Raw genomic sequence first — 15,000 nt, 5'->3', positions numbered from 1 at the left:
TTAAAGTGTAAAATATCTTAAAGTTCAAGGAATATCACAATGTAGGCTACTCTTTTTCAAAAGAATCAACACTTAATTTTGAAACATATTCTAATATACTCATGTATACATACATATCTCAAGTAATGAAGTGGGTTAATGTGTAGTTCTTCAGTATATACAGACTGCATTCTTGCATTAAATTACATTTAAGTTAAATGTAAGAGTTAATTTTAACTTCTAAAAATGCTTCCCCAGAACTTACATTTGCTGGTGGTCGGTTCCCACTGTTAGACAGCTGCCACATTTTCATGGAAATACGTGCTGGATTAATATTTTTGATGATACTGTCATCTTCAGAAATAACAGTAATCATAAAATCTGTCATGGTGAATATTAAAAAATTATTTCCTAGTCCACTTAATGAATTTGGTTAAATAACCGTACATCTTAAAGTGTACATTTTGTTTAAATGTTAATAATGAAATTCTGAAGAAAACAAAACCATTCTGTAATCAGCATTCCCCAATAATCTGTCTATAAAAATGTACTAATCCTGACAGACAACTCTAATGCTAAATCTCTTCCAGAAATCTAACACATACATCTTTACTATTATTAATCCTTTGCCTTATTTTCACAATCTGCCTTGCTAGAAGTTCTACCATGCAAGACCAAAAAGGTTAGACTGTGGATACTCAGCAACACAGAATAAGGCAACTGGTCATAAATCCATGTGCTTTATGTATTCTGAGAATTCAGTGTATATTTTACAGTTTTATTCACTTGGCACCCATATGATGGGTATAATTTTTTAAAGTTTTGTGTACTTAGAGGGAGGGAGGGAAGGAGGGAGAGAGAGAGAAAGTGCAAGTGTGCACAAGCATTGAGTGGGGGAGGGGCAGAAGGGGGGAGAGGGGGAGAGTGACGGAGGGAGGGGGAGTGACGGAGGGAGGGGGAGAGACGGGGAGAGAGAGAAAATGAATGAATGAATGAATGAATGAATCCCAAGCAGGCTCCGCACCAGCAGCTTAGAGACTAACGTGGGGCTAGAACCCACAAACCGTGAGATCATAACCTGAGCTGAAACCAAGAGTAGGATGCTCAACCGACTGAGCCACCCAGGCACCCCGATGGATATAGTTTTTTAATGACAGGAAATAGGTCTTACCTCTTGAAACAGACTTAAAATTATGAGTATAAAGGCTATGTATATATGTAACAATTATTAAAAACTATTAATTTTATAATCTAAACTTTTTGGTCTGCTTGTTTCTACTGCTTATAACTATGTATAGGAATTCATCCCTTTAAGAAAACAAAGTCTTCGGGGCGCCTGGGTGGCGCAGTCGGTTAAGCGTCCGACTTCAGCCAGGTCACGATCTCGCGGTCCGGGAGTTCGAGCCCCGCGTCAGGCTCTGGGCTGATGGCTCAGAGCCTGGAGCCTGTTTCCGATTCTGTGTCTCCCTCTCTTTCTGCCCCTCCCCTGTTCATGCTCTGTCTCTCTCTGTCCCAAAAATAAATAAACGTTGAAAAAAAAAAATTAAAAAAAAAAAAAAAAAAAGAAAACAAAGTCTTCAAGAAAATTACCCATATAAAGTAAATACCATTTCCTATTGAAAATAGGAAGACTACACTGCCAGACTACACTGAAATTATCTGCTTACTTAAGTGTTTTCTACAGTAGACAGAACTCATTGGCAATTGTTGTATTCATTATTGGAACCAAGAGCCCAATACAGTGTCTGGACATCGCAGGTATTTAGGAAATGTTTTTTGTTCTGAAATAGCTTTAATAATAAATTCTGATGTTTTCATCCAAATTAAGTTAAAGAATCCTGGTTCTATTTGGTTGAAGATGACATTACAACCTATTTAATAGAACTGCCACAGTTCTTGCCATCCTTCTTTTGCAGAACTTCACAATCCAGTGAATGAACAAACACAAACTCCATAACCACAGGCTCTCAGCTTATGTACAAACTCTCCGTTCATTCTTGACCATTAAGGGAATGTACAATAGAGATGAAAGAAGATATAGTTAAATCAAACATTTTCTTTGCCATTTAAAATGCTATGCAGGCTTGTTTTTTATCATGCTGAATATCTAGAATAAATAATTTATTCCACTAGTGTAAAAAGCAATTATCATTACAAATCTATTTGAAATTTGTGACTTACTCACCAGTGAAAATACCCCCTGCTAAAAAGGAAGCATCTTTGTCATATTTAATATTGAGACGAATAGGTTTTTCAGGGTCCGGAAGAATCATTAACTTAATTATAGGTCCTTCTATGTTACTTTTGTTATAAATGGCTCTAACCTGCATCACATGTTCTCCTCTAACAGGAGGGAGAAAAAGAGAGACAAAGAGTTCTAATTACATTATAGTTATAGCTTAAAAATTGAGACAACTTATACAAAGTTAAACTCATTTACAAAATGTCTCTACTCCTGTTCAGTTCCATCTACTACCTAACACTAAATAGAAGGCTAATTATTACTCTTAACTTCGGCAAGGAATAAGAAAACTCAATTTTTATATGACTAATAATTATCAAACTTTTGGTTCTTACCTAGGGGCATAAACACTGAACACTCCCAAATTAGCCCTGCCCCTTTCATCTGTTTTATGTTGTTGGTTTGAAGGAGTAAGCTAAAAACAAAACAAAACAAAACAAAACAAAACGGTTAATTAGACAATTCTAGAGAACAAATTCTTTTCCCCTATTACAATGTTCTTTTCCTCCATTACTATTTTAAAATTTGTACTTGCACACACTTCTACAATCTTTGATTTCCTAATCTGAACTAGTAGAAATAATGTAATATATAATTACTTAACCCAAAGGACAACTTCTCATCTTGATCAATTAAACTATAATTTAGTGTATTTCAGTTACTAAGTTGCAGAATTCAATGCTCACTGCTTCAACAGCAATGATATTTCAAGTGAAGGTTGGTTATACAAACACTGAAGGTACATTCCAAAATAGGGGCTGAGGAGGTGGGGTGGGGGAATGGCACAGGTGAAATAAACATAAATACACATTTAAGTCAAGGCATCAAGATAACATGTCCATTGTTACTCATCTTTCTCTTCATGTTTACTCAGACGTGTTCCTTAGACCTCTGTTGCAACACTACCTTCTTAGTGACAACCAAGCTTTCACTTTCCAATGAATAAAAATCAATGGTACTCATCACTGGTTAAAAGAATCTCTCAGCCTTCTACAAATACTTCTGTGAAACTAGACTAATATTCTTATTTGTGGTAGAAAATAATCAGTTTAACTCTCCTAAACGCAAACACTGACAACAAAAGTGAATTTGTAAACTGTTGTAGCAGGATATCAGACTCTTTCCTAAGCTCTGATGTCCATTTCTGCTTAATGGAACCTAAAAGTTAGGTAATATGGTAGGTACATGCAAAAAAGCAACAGGCGAAAATGAGAAGGCACAATCAAAATGACAAAATAAAATCATTTATTTTACTTATCTCATTTATCCTTTGATCCATTTACCTCTCAACTCATCTTTCTCAAAGTATTTCTTCCATCTGGGTCCTAAATTCTTGTTGCTAAGCCCAAGAAGCATGTCTTCTACTTCCGGGTGTATAGCAGCAATACCACAGTCTTTCTTAACAGAAAGACTGACCCTAACTATTTTACTATGAAAATAAGTCTATGTGGATCCCAAGCCATTCTTGGCATTTTAATTTCCCATATGACTTTTAAGATCAACGTGTCAGGTCCTAGAAACCTGTTACGAGTTCTTATTGAATTAATGGATTATTTTTAAGACAACTGAATATTTACATAATCTCAACTGTTTTTATCCACTAAAATGATAAAATGTTCATAGAAGGATACTTAAACCTGGCTGAAGACAACCCCAGGAATTGTCTCTGTGCTGCCTGGTAACAACCTGACTGGGACAAATTAATTGACTTCATCAGGAGGGACTATGTCACAATACAACTTTGCAAGGGACAAGCAGCTTCTCCCATTTCCCCTCACAGGAGGGCCTCCAACTCTGTACCAGGCACCCCAAGTTCCCACTAGAACCGAAGAAGCTGGCAATCCCAGTGCTCGTGTAAACAGGTGGTACCTAATCTAGGACTTCTTGGTATTAAGCACAATGTTTGCCCCCAAACATTACAAGGCGATACTCATGCTTGCCCCATATCCTAGAATATAACTCAGTATAAGTCTAGCAGCTATGCCCAGGCCCTGGTAGCACTCCATAAGGTATGGAGGACAGGTACTCACATGATGCTTTTTGATCACCTTTAGCTTAAGTTTCCCAAGTAATGCCTATTCCTTAACCCATATTGTAGGCCACTATATTTGCCTTTACTCACTTTCTCAGTGTCATCTATTCATTCTAATCTGAAATCCAAATACATACTAGTATTGAAAGAATCATAACTGGGGCGCCTGAGTGGCTCAGTCGGTTAAGCGGCCAACTTCGGCTCAGGTCATGATCTCGCGGCCCGTGAGTTCAAGCCCCGCGTCGGGCTCTGTGCTAACAGCTCAGAGCCTGGGGCCTGTTTCAGATTCTGTGTCTCCCTCTCTCTGACCCTCCCCCGTTCATATTCTGTCTCTCTCTGTCTCAAAAATAAATAAGCGTTAAAAAAAAAAAAATTAAAAAAAAAAAAAGAAAGAATCATAACTGTAGAATACTGCCCCTTATTACATTGCTTGCAAGATATGAAGTTTAGTTCCTCAAAATAATTATGAAAAATCTTTAAGGTGATTTAAACTAAGCAATAATCAAGGTTATGTAAGACTATGTTTTTAAAAATATGACATCTAATAACATTATGACAATGAAACCCAAAATTTTAAGTAGATGAAAATTATGTAAGGATGTTTTAAAACTTACCTTTAAATTGTTAGCTTTCACAAGACTTATTTTGACCTGTGGTACAGGTGCTGGATTGTCCCACTGATCACAAAGTTGAACAATGAGAGGATTCTGTAATTCTCTTCCATTAATCACTGGAATGGACTAAAACAGGTATAAATATTTTCAAAAGCATTAAAGCATATGTGCCAAATGATATAATTACTACTTGTACACTTATTAAATGATCACTTAATTTATCTTGGTTCTAGTCACAAATGGCTTCTTCATCTATTAAAATAAACTTCTGAAAGTGAATTATATTGTCACCAGTGATCATCATCTTATAGAAGTAATTAATAATAAAAGTTCAAAAAAAAGCATTTGACATTATGGCTTTTAACACATCCCTAAAAGTTACATATTAGAATGACTTCAACGGGGGCATCTGGGTGGCTCAGTCGGTTGAGTGTCTGACCATTGATTTTGGCTCAGGTCATGATCTCATGGTTCATGAGATCAAGCCCCATGCTGGGCTCTGTGCTGACAGTGTGGAGTCTACTTGGGATTCTCTCTCTCCCTCTATATTTCCCTCCTGCAACTCGCACACAGTCTCTCTCTCCCTTTTCCTCCTTCTCAAAAATAAATAAATAAGCATTTAAAAAAAAAGGAATTACTTAAAAGCTTATCTTAGGTTCTCAGATTTAGCATTGGCTGTCTATGGTTTAGCTCCTCTGTCAAGGACAAGCACTCAGGCACTTTACATGAAGCAGTAATACACAGCTTTCTACCACTCATTAAACAGGACTAGAAAAGAGAGGGAAACAAACAAGAGACTCTTAATGATAGAGAAAAGACATATATATGGGTTGACGGAGGGAGGTGGGTGGAAGATGGGCTAGAGTGGTACTTAACGAAGACACTTATGATGAGCACTGGGTGTTGTATGTAAGTGATGAATCACTGAATTTTACTCCTGAAACCAATATTGTACTGTATGTTAACTAAATAAAATTTAAATTAAAAAAAAGAAAATACATACAAACATACGTACATAAATAGAACTAGTTGCTGATAATCTATACAAAAACGCTTGTTTTTTTCCTCCATGTAACGGCTATGTAATTTTGGGAATTTGCTTGTTGACCTATTTGTACTGAACATATCAAAGGAAACACACTGCCTAGCAAGAAACCTGATGAAGTTCCAATCTTATGTATCATATTTTAAAAGCTGAAAAACAGATTGGAGAGAACTGACTAGTGAAAAAGTAAAGTTGATTTATCATCTCTTTCCTATTAATAATGTTTCCTCTGCTTCCTCCAAGCCCCACTTTACTAGAGGTAGTTGGTTCAAATTAGGAGGTTGCTAAAAGTGGGGAAAATACTAATGTGTTTTGGATAGGATTTAATTTTTCTTAAAAAAAGAACTTTAAGACTAGTTTAGTTAAAATGCTTAACGATCACAAATTTTACATGGCTATAGTTGACTATATTCCATCTGCCAAAGTTTATTAAAAGCCTGAATTTAAAAAATCAATGACAGTTTCCAAATGCAAACATTATCATGGTACTTTATTCCTAAACACATTGTCTACCCATCACACAGTAATTACTTTTAAAGAATATTCTTTAATAAATGACTTGTAGCCTAAACTGTTAGTCACAGAGTTGTCTAAGAGAAAGGGCGGGGGGGCGGAGGAAGTATCCAAAATCTAATGTTCATAATTACAAACCTCTACCACTTTCTAATATTGGAATGTAACAATGTTTCAGGATTTCAGTTTCCTCATTTATAAAATAAGAATATTAAAAAGTGCGTAATGTTAAGACTAAATGAAAGAACATATGTGTATATTAATGTAACATTTATACGTTTTTTTCTATTTATCAGTTAGGTGTTAAATTAGTTCCCCTTTTCCACTTCAGATCCTATTAGGGGGAAGGTAGGGTCAAGAATTAATTAGGACCTAACAGATACATTCAGAACATTTCATCCTAAAACAGCAGAATATTCTTCTCTAGTGCATATGGAATATTCTCCAGAATAGATCACATCCTGGGTCACACAAATCAGTCCTCGATAGATATAAAAAGATCAAGATCATACCATGCATATTTTCAGATCACAATGCTATGAAACTTGAAATCAACCAAAGGAAAAAATACACGGAGGTTAAAGAACATCTTACTAAAGAATGAACAGGTTAACCAGGAAATTGAAAAAGAGATTAAAAAAAAAATACATGGAAGCCAATGAAAATGAAAACACGACAGTCGAAACCCTGTGGGATACAGCAAAGGCAGTCCTAAGAGGAAAGTACATTGCTATTCAGGCCTATCTCGAGAAGCAAGAATGGTCTCAAATACAAAACCTAACCTCACGCCTAAAGGAGCTACAAAAGCAGCAGCAAATAAAGTCTAAAACAAGCAGAAAAAGGAAAATAATAAAGATAACAGCAGAAATAAATGATATAGAAACAAAAAAACCCAGCAGACAGATCAATGAAATTGAAGACTAGTTCTTTGAAAGAATAAATAAAATTGATAAACCACTAGCCAGACGTATCAAAAAGACAGGACCCACAAAGATAAAAATCAGTAACGAAAGAGGAGAGATCACAACCAACACCACAGAAATACAAACAGTTGTTAATACTATGAAAAATTTTATGCCAACAAACTGGGCAATCTGGAAGAAATGGACACACACGACCAAAATTCAAATGATAAGAAATAGAAAATTTGAACAGGCCCACAGCCAGCAAAGAAACTGAATCAGTTATCAAAAATCTCCCAACAAAGAGTCCTGGGCCAGATGGCTTCCCAGGGGAATCCTATCAGATGCTTAAAGCAGAGTTAATACCTATTCTTCTCAAACTGTTCCAGAAAATAGAAACGGAAGGAAAGCTTCCAAACTCATTCTACGGAGCCAGCATTACCTTGATTCCAAAAACAAAGACCCCAATAAAAAGGAAAGTTATAGGCCAATATCCCTGATGAACCTGGATGCAAAAATTCTCAACAAGATACTAGGCAAATCAAATTCAACAGTATGTTAAAAGATTTATTCATTGGGGTGCCTGGGTGGCTCAGTTGGTTAAGCATCCAACTTTGAATCAGGACATGATCTCACAGTTCATGGGTTCGAGTCCTGCATCAGTCTCTGTGCTGACAGCTCAGAGCCTGGAGCCTGCTTGTGATTCTGTGTCTCCCTCTCTCGCTGCCCCTCTCCCACTTGTGCTCAGTCTCTCCCTCCCTCTCAAAAATAAACATTAAAAAAAAGAATTATTCATTATAATCAAATAGGATTTATTCCTAGGCTGCAGGACTGGTTCAATATTCACAAATCCAACAACCTGATACACAACATTAATAAAATAAAGGATAAGAAACCTATGATCCTCTCAATAGATACAGAAAATGCATCTGACAGGAGCGCCTGGGTCACTCAGTTGGTTGAGCGACCGACTTCAGCTCAGGTCATGATCTCGCAGTTTGTGAGTTTGAGCCTCGTGTCGGGCTCTGTGCTGACAGCTCAGAGCCGAGCCTACTTCAGATTCTATGTCTCCCCCTCTCTCTACCCCTTCCCTACTCACGCTCTGTGTCTCTCTGTCTCTTAATAATAAATAAACATTAAAAAAAAAAAAGAAAGAAAGAAAATGCATCTGACAAAATACAGCACCCTTTCTTGATAAAAACCCTCAAGAAAGTGGGATAGACAGAACATATCTCAACATCACAAGGCCTTATATGAAAGGCCCACAGCTAACTATCATCCTCAATGGGGAAAAACTGAGTGCTTTCCCCCTAAGGTCAGGAACACAACAAGGATGTCCACTGTCACAACTGTTGTTCAACATAGTACTGGAAGTCGTAGCCTCAGCAGTCAGACAACAAAATAAATAAAAGGCATACAAATTGGCAAGGAAGAAGTCAAACTTTCACTCTTCCAAGATGACAAGATACTTACTCTACATGGAAAACCCTAAAAACTCCACCAAAAAAACTGCTAGAGCTCATACATGAATTTAGCAAAGTTGCAGGATATAAAATCAAAGAAATAGAAATTGGCTGCATTTCTATACACCAATAATGAAGCAACAGAAAGAGATATCAGGAAATTGATCCCATTTGTAACTGCAGCAAAAACCATAAGATACCTAAAAATCAACCTAACCAAAGAGGTTGATTTGGATCTGTACAGTGAAAACTACAGAAAGCTTATGTAAGAAACTGAAGAAGATGCAAAGAAATGGGAAAACATTCCATGCTCAAGGATCAGAAGAACAAATATTGCTAAATGTCGATAAAGTAATCTACACATTCAATGCAATCCCTATCAAAATAACACCAGCATTCTTCACAGAGCTAGATTCACAGAGCTATAATTCTAAAACTTATAGGGAACCAGAGAAAATCCCAAACAGCCAAAGTAATGTTGAAAAAGAAAACCAAAGATGGAGGCATCACAATTCCGGACTTTGAGCTGTATTACAAAGCTGTAATCATCAAGACAGTATGGTACTGGCACAAAAACATACAGATCAATGGAACAGAATAGAGAACCCAGAAAGGAACCCACAAATGTAAGGCTAACTAATCTTTGACAAAGCAGGAAAGAGTATCCAATGGAAAAAAGACAGTCTCTTTAGCAAATGGTGCTGGGAAAACTGGACAGCGACATGAAAAATGAAACTGCACCACTTTCTTACACCATATACAAAATAAATCCAAAATGGATGAAAGACCTAAATATGAGACAGGAAATAATCAAAATCCTACAGAAGAAAACAGGCAAAACCTCTCTGACCTCGGCCAGAGCAGCTTCTTACTAGACACATCACCAAAGGCAAGGGAAACCGAAGCAAATATGAACTACTGGGACCTCCTCAAGATAAAAAGCTTCTGCACAGCAAAGGAAACAGTCAACAAAACTAAAAAGCAACTGATGGAATGGGAGAAGATATTTATAAATCATGTACTGGATAAAGGGTTAGTATCTAAAATCTATAAAGAACTTACCCAACTCAACACCCCAAAAAACAAATAATTCAGTGAAAAAAATGGGCCAAAGACATGAATGGATACTTTTCCCAAGAAGACATCCAGATGGGACAACACATGAAAAGATGCTCAATCTCACTCATCATCACAGAACTACAAATCAAAACCACAATGAGATACCACCTCACACCTGTCAGAACGGCTAAAATAAACAACTCAGGAAACAACAGATGTTGGTGAGGATGTGGAGAAAGGGGGACAGTTCCTGTTAGCAGGAATGCAAACTGATCCAGCCTCTCTGGAAAACAGTACGAAGGTTCATCAAAAAATTAAAAATACAACTACCCTGTGACCCAGCAACTGCACTACTTGGTATTTATTCAAAGGATACAAAAATGCTGATTCTAAGGGGCACATGCACTTCAATGTTTATAGCAGCACTATCAACAATAGCCAAAGTTTGGAAAGAGCCCAAATGTCCATTGACTGATGAATGGATAAGATGATGTGGTATATATACACTCTGGAATTATTACTTGGTGGTCAAAAAAAAAAAAATGAAATCTTGCCATTTGCAACAACATGGCTTAGGCTAAGAGAAATAAGTCACTCAAAGAAAGACAATTATCACATGATTTCACTCATGTGGAATTTAAGAAACAAAACAGATGAACACAGGGGAAGGGAAGGAAAAATAAGATAAAAAAAAAAAAAGAGAGGGAGGCAAACAATAACAGACTCTTAAATACAGAGCACAAACTGAGGGCTGCTGGAGGGGAGGTGGGTGAGGGGACAGCTAAGCAGATAATGGGAATTAAGGAGGGCACTTGCTGGGATGAGCACTGGGTGTTATATGTATGTAAGTGATGAATCACTGGATTCTACTCCTGAAACGAATTACTACACTGTATTGTTAACTAACTTGAGCTTAAATAAATTTTTTAAAAACAGAATTAGGAAATTTTAGGAATACCAGACATTCGGTGATTACTTTTACAGCCTTATCTACATATAACCATTTCTCTAACATAATGAGAAATGAGTTTTTTTAAAGCTTCTGGATTTCTATGGTATCTGCAAATTAATCTTCTAAAAATCTTTTGAGTTAAACTGTCATTATTTTTGACATTCCCCAACACAAATCCATATAAAAAGATGAACATGTTAACATTTTTTCCACCTCAAAGGTAAACAATTATTTCATAATGTCATCAACCAACAAATCCTTTATTGACTTCATTAAACACAAAGTGTATTACTTATGTAGTATAAATGCTCCCAAATAAAAAAGCACTGGCTTTACAGTAAAACTCCTCAATCAACACATTACAGAAAAAAATTTTAGAGCTCACTGTCACCACTTGTTTATCTATTTTAAACTCACAAACCAAAAAGAGCCATCTCAAACTAGACCACAGATAATGTACACTTTTCTTAGGTGATGTACTCCTTTAAAAGTATTAATTTCATCCATAACCAAGGTGATAAGCTCATCTTCCTTGAGAAAAGTATGTAAGCTGTCATACCAACAGGTAGAGCCCTGCTAGACCAAAACTGAAAACAAAAATCCAAATATTTTAAAACCAGAATTCTAAACATTTAGTAAAAACTCAACAGATTTAACAGAAATTTGCAAAGTTTATACTTAAGATTTAACTATTTGTAAAGGAAGGCATGCCAATGTTTTCATGTGTATAATGACTTGATATCTGATGTGCTTTGTCAAACTCCAGAGAAAACATTTTAAGACAGTAAGACAGAACGATGAAACAAAATTGGGAAAAAAACAGTAACTGTTAAACCTGGGGATTCATTATGCTATTTTCACTTGTATGCATGTTCGAAAATTTCTGTAATAAAATTTTAAGGTGTGATTACACTCTTAAAAAATTTTTTTAATTTAAATTCTAGCAAAAATAACATACTGTACATTTCTCAGTGTTCAAGTTATTTCCCTATTCTTTAACAAATGAGGACACAAGTGATGAATTAAATAACGAAGTATTTAGAATATTACTTTGTCCTTTTGTTATTGTTACCATTGCTATTTGCTGTTACTTCAACAGTAAAATATATCTACCCACTCACAACCTGAAAGTAATAAGCCATGTGATAGTAAATTCTTTCCTTTAATCAAGGCAGTTACTTACCTCCTTTAATTCTGGCCAGTCTATAAGGAGAAGTTTTGCTGGCGGTCCAGAAATTAGCTGCACTCGAATAAAGTCAGAAAATTCACGCCAAGTAAAACAAAGATCCTTATTTCCAGGAGGGCCTGGAATAAATTTGATGCCTTTTACACTTATACTTTGTGTATTTTCCTAGTGAGGAAAGGTACATTGTAAAGAGGGATGTAATGTTTAGTTTTCAAAAAAAAAAAAAAAAAGAAAAAGAAAATGTTGTCATTAACCCACTATGCATACAGATATGTTTCTGCGTATAACTAATGGCAAATAATTTGCACACATAATAATACTGGCATACTATCAAATTCACTTCCTTGAAAGGAGAAGCTGAATTTCTTTTTTGTGAGAGAGAGAGATCTAAAAGGTGCTATGTCTTTTTATCTCCTCTTTTCCTAATTAGCCTCTTATTTCCACCATCTCCTTTTTATTCCCCAAACAGCAAAATGTGTGCTTGCCCAATAGTGTGCTGCCCAAAAAGTGTGCTTTGCACTTGTTCTTTCCTGATGTTTGCAAAATTCTTTACCAATCTACATGGCCTTTCGTTAGGTTTCTGCATACAGGATACCTTAATCAGAGGGGTGTTCCCTGACTACCCTATATAATGGTACGGTTTCCACTACCCCATTTTATTTTTCTTATCCCTCATTTCCTACCTACTGCATGCTCTTCCCATTGTAAGGTGATCTCCAAGAAGGTAGGGGCTTTGATTTGTTACTGCCCAATTTCAGGTTCACAGCATATTAATGGGAATCAATGAAACCAGTCTATAATTTCTGCTATGTGATGGAATGATATAAACTAATTCCACAGTGGCACGAGTACCCTAGTATTCATTTTAACAATGATCCTTAACAATTTTATCTCAAATTTGTGATGAACACAAATCTGTTCCATCAGATTTAAAAAAAATTTTTTTATGTTTATTTTTGAGAAAGAAAGAGAGAGGGGAAGGGGGAAGGGCAGAGGAAGGGAGGCACAGAATCCGAAGCAGATTCCAGGCTCTGAGCTATCAGCACAGAGCTGATACAGCTCTGGAATTCACGGACTGTGAGATCATGACCTGAGCTGAAGTCGGACACTTAACCTACTGAGCCACCCAGGTGCCCCTACTCCATCAGATGTTAATAATCAGCGTTAAAATTTCATGTTTGACATTCTCAACTGTTAGTAGAACATTTTCTGTACAAAGACACTGCAAAATAATTAAACTTAATCAAACCCCAATGAGTTCAGAATTTTTCAGTATCTGGAAAACAAATATTCATTAGTAAAACACACTGATAACTGAAAATATATGAAGTATAACCTAGAATTCCATATTTATTAGTGAATCATTAAAAGGCTTTTTGAAGACATGATTTCTTGTTTAAGTCCTGTTGGAAGTTATTCTGGTTTTACTTCCAATCTTGAAAAGGAAATCTGTATATGCATTTACAAACTGTAGATGAGTTCAAATAGAATTAAATATAAAATTCTGAAAGGGGGGCGCCTGAGTGGCGCAGTCGGTTAAGCGTCCGACTTCAGCCAGGTCACGATCTCGCGGTCCGTGAGTTCGAGCCCCGCGTCAGGCTCTGGGCTGATGGCTCAGAGCCTGGAGCCTGTTTCCGATTCTGCGTCTCCCTCTCTCTCTGCCCCTCCCCCGTTCATGCTCTGTCTCTCTCTGTCCCAAAAATAAATAAAAACGTTGAAAAAAAAAAAATTAAAAAAAAAAATAATAAAATTCTGAAAGGTGCTATGGTCTAATGCTGAAATTATCAAAGGAATGTACTTCAGAATAGCAGTACATTTTATGCAAATGCAGAAATAATTTGAAGAATCAATAACATATTAAAACTACTTTTTATTTAGAAAAAAACCACTATTAAAAAAAATAGTTTTAAAACAGAAGCCTCTGATTTTTTCTCTGTAGAGACTGGGGGTAGACTCCTGATGCTTGAAAACAAGTCAAGATAGTATACCTCAGTTGTAAAATGACAACAGGAAGAAAGTAAGTCACCTTGGCTGAAGAATAATGAGCTATGGAGAAAGGTGGGAGATTATGCTGTGGTAGGATACTTTAGGATATTTTAGGCCATACTAAGCAGATGAAGTCTAAATTTACAGTATAAAATGCTGATAGATCTAATAGGTGGCATAAAATTAGAAAGGAAAATGGACAATGGATTTGGTCAGGTGAAACGGAAAAAAAAATGATGAGTGCCTTGCCTTAGAATGACAAAAAAGGATGTGGAAACAGTATATACAACTCTTCCAAGGAGTTACACCATGGAAAGAAGAGAAAGAGAGCAACAGATGGACAGGGAATTAGAGCCCAAGGATGTTTTGATTGGGGGGGGGGGGGTATAATTTGTCTTTTAAGATGAGAGGTAAGACAGGGGTATCTTGGGTAGTTAAGTGTCCAACTCTTGATTTCTGCTCAGGCAATGATCTCACGGTTTGAGTTTGAGCCCTACATCAGGCTCTGCACTGACAGCACAGAGCCTGCTTGGGATTCTCTCTCTCCCTCTCTCTGCCCCTCTCCCACTTGTACGTACTCCCTCAAAATAAATAAATACACTTAAAAAAAAAACAAACATGAGAAATATGACAGCATGTTTATGTGCTGATGGGAATCTGATAGGGAAAACTGAAGAGGCAGAAAGGCAGGTTATAATTTAGGAGAAATTATTGAATGAAGATGGGTGTCTATGCATAAAGTGATAGGAGGCACGGTTGCTCATGCATACAGCAGAAACATAGTTATCTTCTGATTTCATATATACATAGGGGGGAGATAAATAATGCAAAAACTTGAAAGTCAAACACTAAACTTTATCTTTGTAAAGTAAACATCATTAAAAGTTCTTTGGCACTAAGACATAGTGAGTTGTGTCGTGAGAACTAGAAAACCATCAACAGATTAGTGAGAAGAAGAAACTCTAGTAAGGAAGGGCAACAAAGAGACTACTCTTATGATTCCTTTGTCAGGTTAAAGACTGTAATG

The 15,000-nt window shown here is 36.4% G+C and overlaps 1 protein-coding gene across 1 annotated transcript in view; it reads right to left on the bottom strand.

Moving 5' to 3' along the window:
- The window catches only part of SMCHD1 (structural maintenance of chromosomes flexible hinge domain containing 1), a 159,045-nt gene that overhangs the window by 64,580 nt on the left and 79,465 nt on the right, over window positions 1–15,000 (bottom strand). Inside the window, exons 29-33 of the mRNA XM_047087085.1 lie at window positions 11,985–12,152; window positions 4,868–4,993; window positions 2,557–2,636; window positions 2,165–2,322; window positions 245–360 (exon numbers count right to left, since the gene is read on the bottom strand). Coding sequence (XP_046943041.1) covers window positions 245–360; window positions 2,165–2,322; window positions 2,557–2,636; window positions 4,868–4,993; window positions 11,985–12,152 — 648 coding nt within the window. The remainder of the gene's footprint in view (window positions 1–244; window positions 361–2,164; window positions 2,323–2,556; window positions 2,637–4,867; window positions 4,994–11,984; window positions 12,153–15,000) is intronic.

This window comes from Lynx rufus, unplaced genomic scaffold (genome assembly GCF_022079265.1).
Source record: "Lynx rufus isolate CCGP_SWC_20201006 ecotype Redwood Valley unplaced genomic scaffold, mLynRuf1.p SCAF_22, whole genome shotgun sequence".
NCBI classification, from domain to species: Eukaryota; Metazoa; Chordata; class Mammalia; order Carnivora; family Felidae; genus Lynx; species Lynx rufus.
Note: the sequence above shows the minus strand (reverse complement) of the source record. Positions and strands in the feature narration are given on the sequence as shown.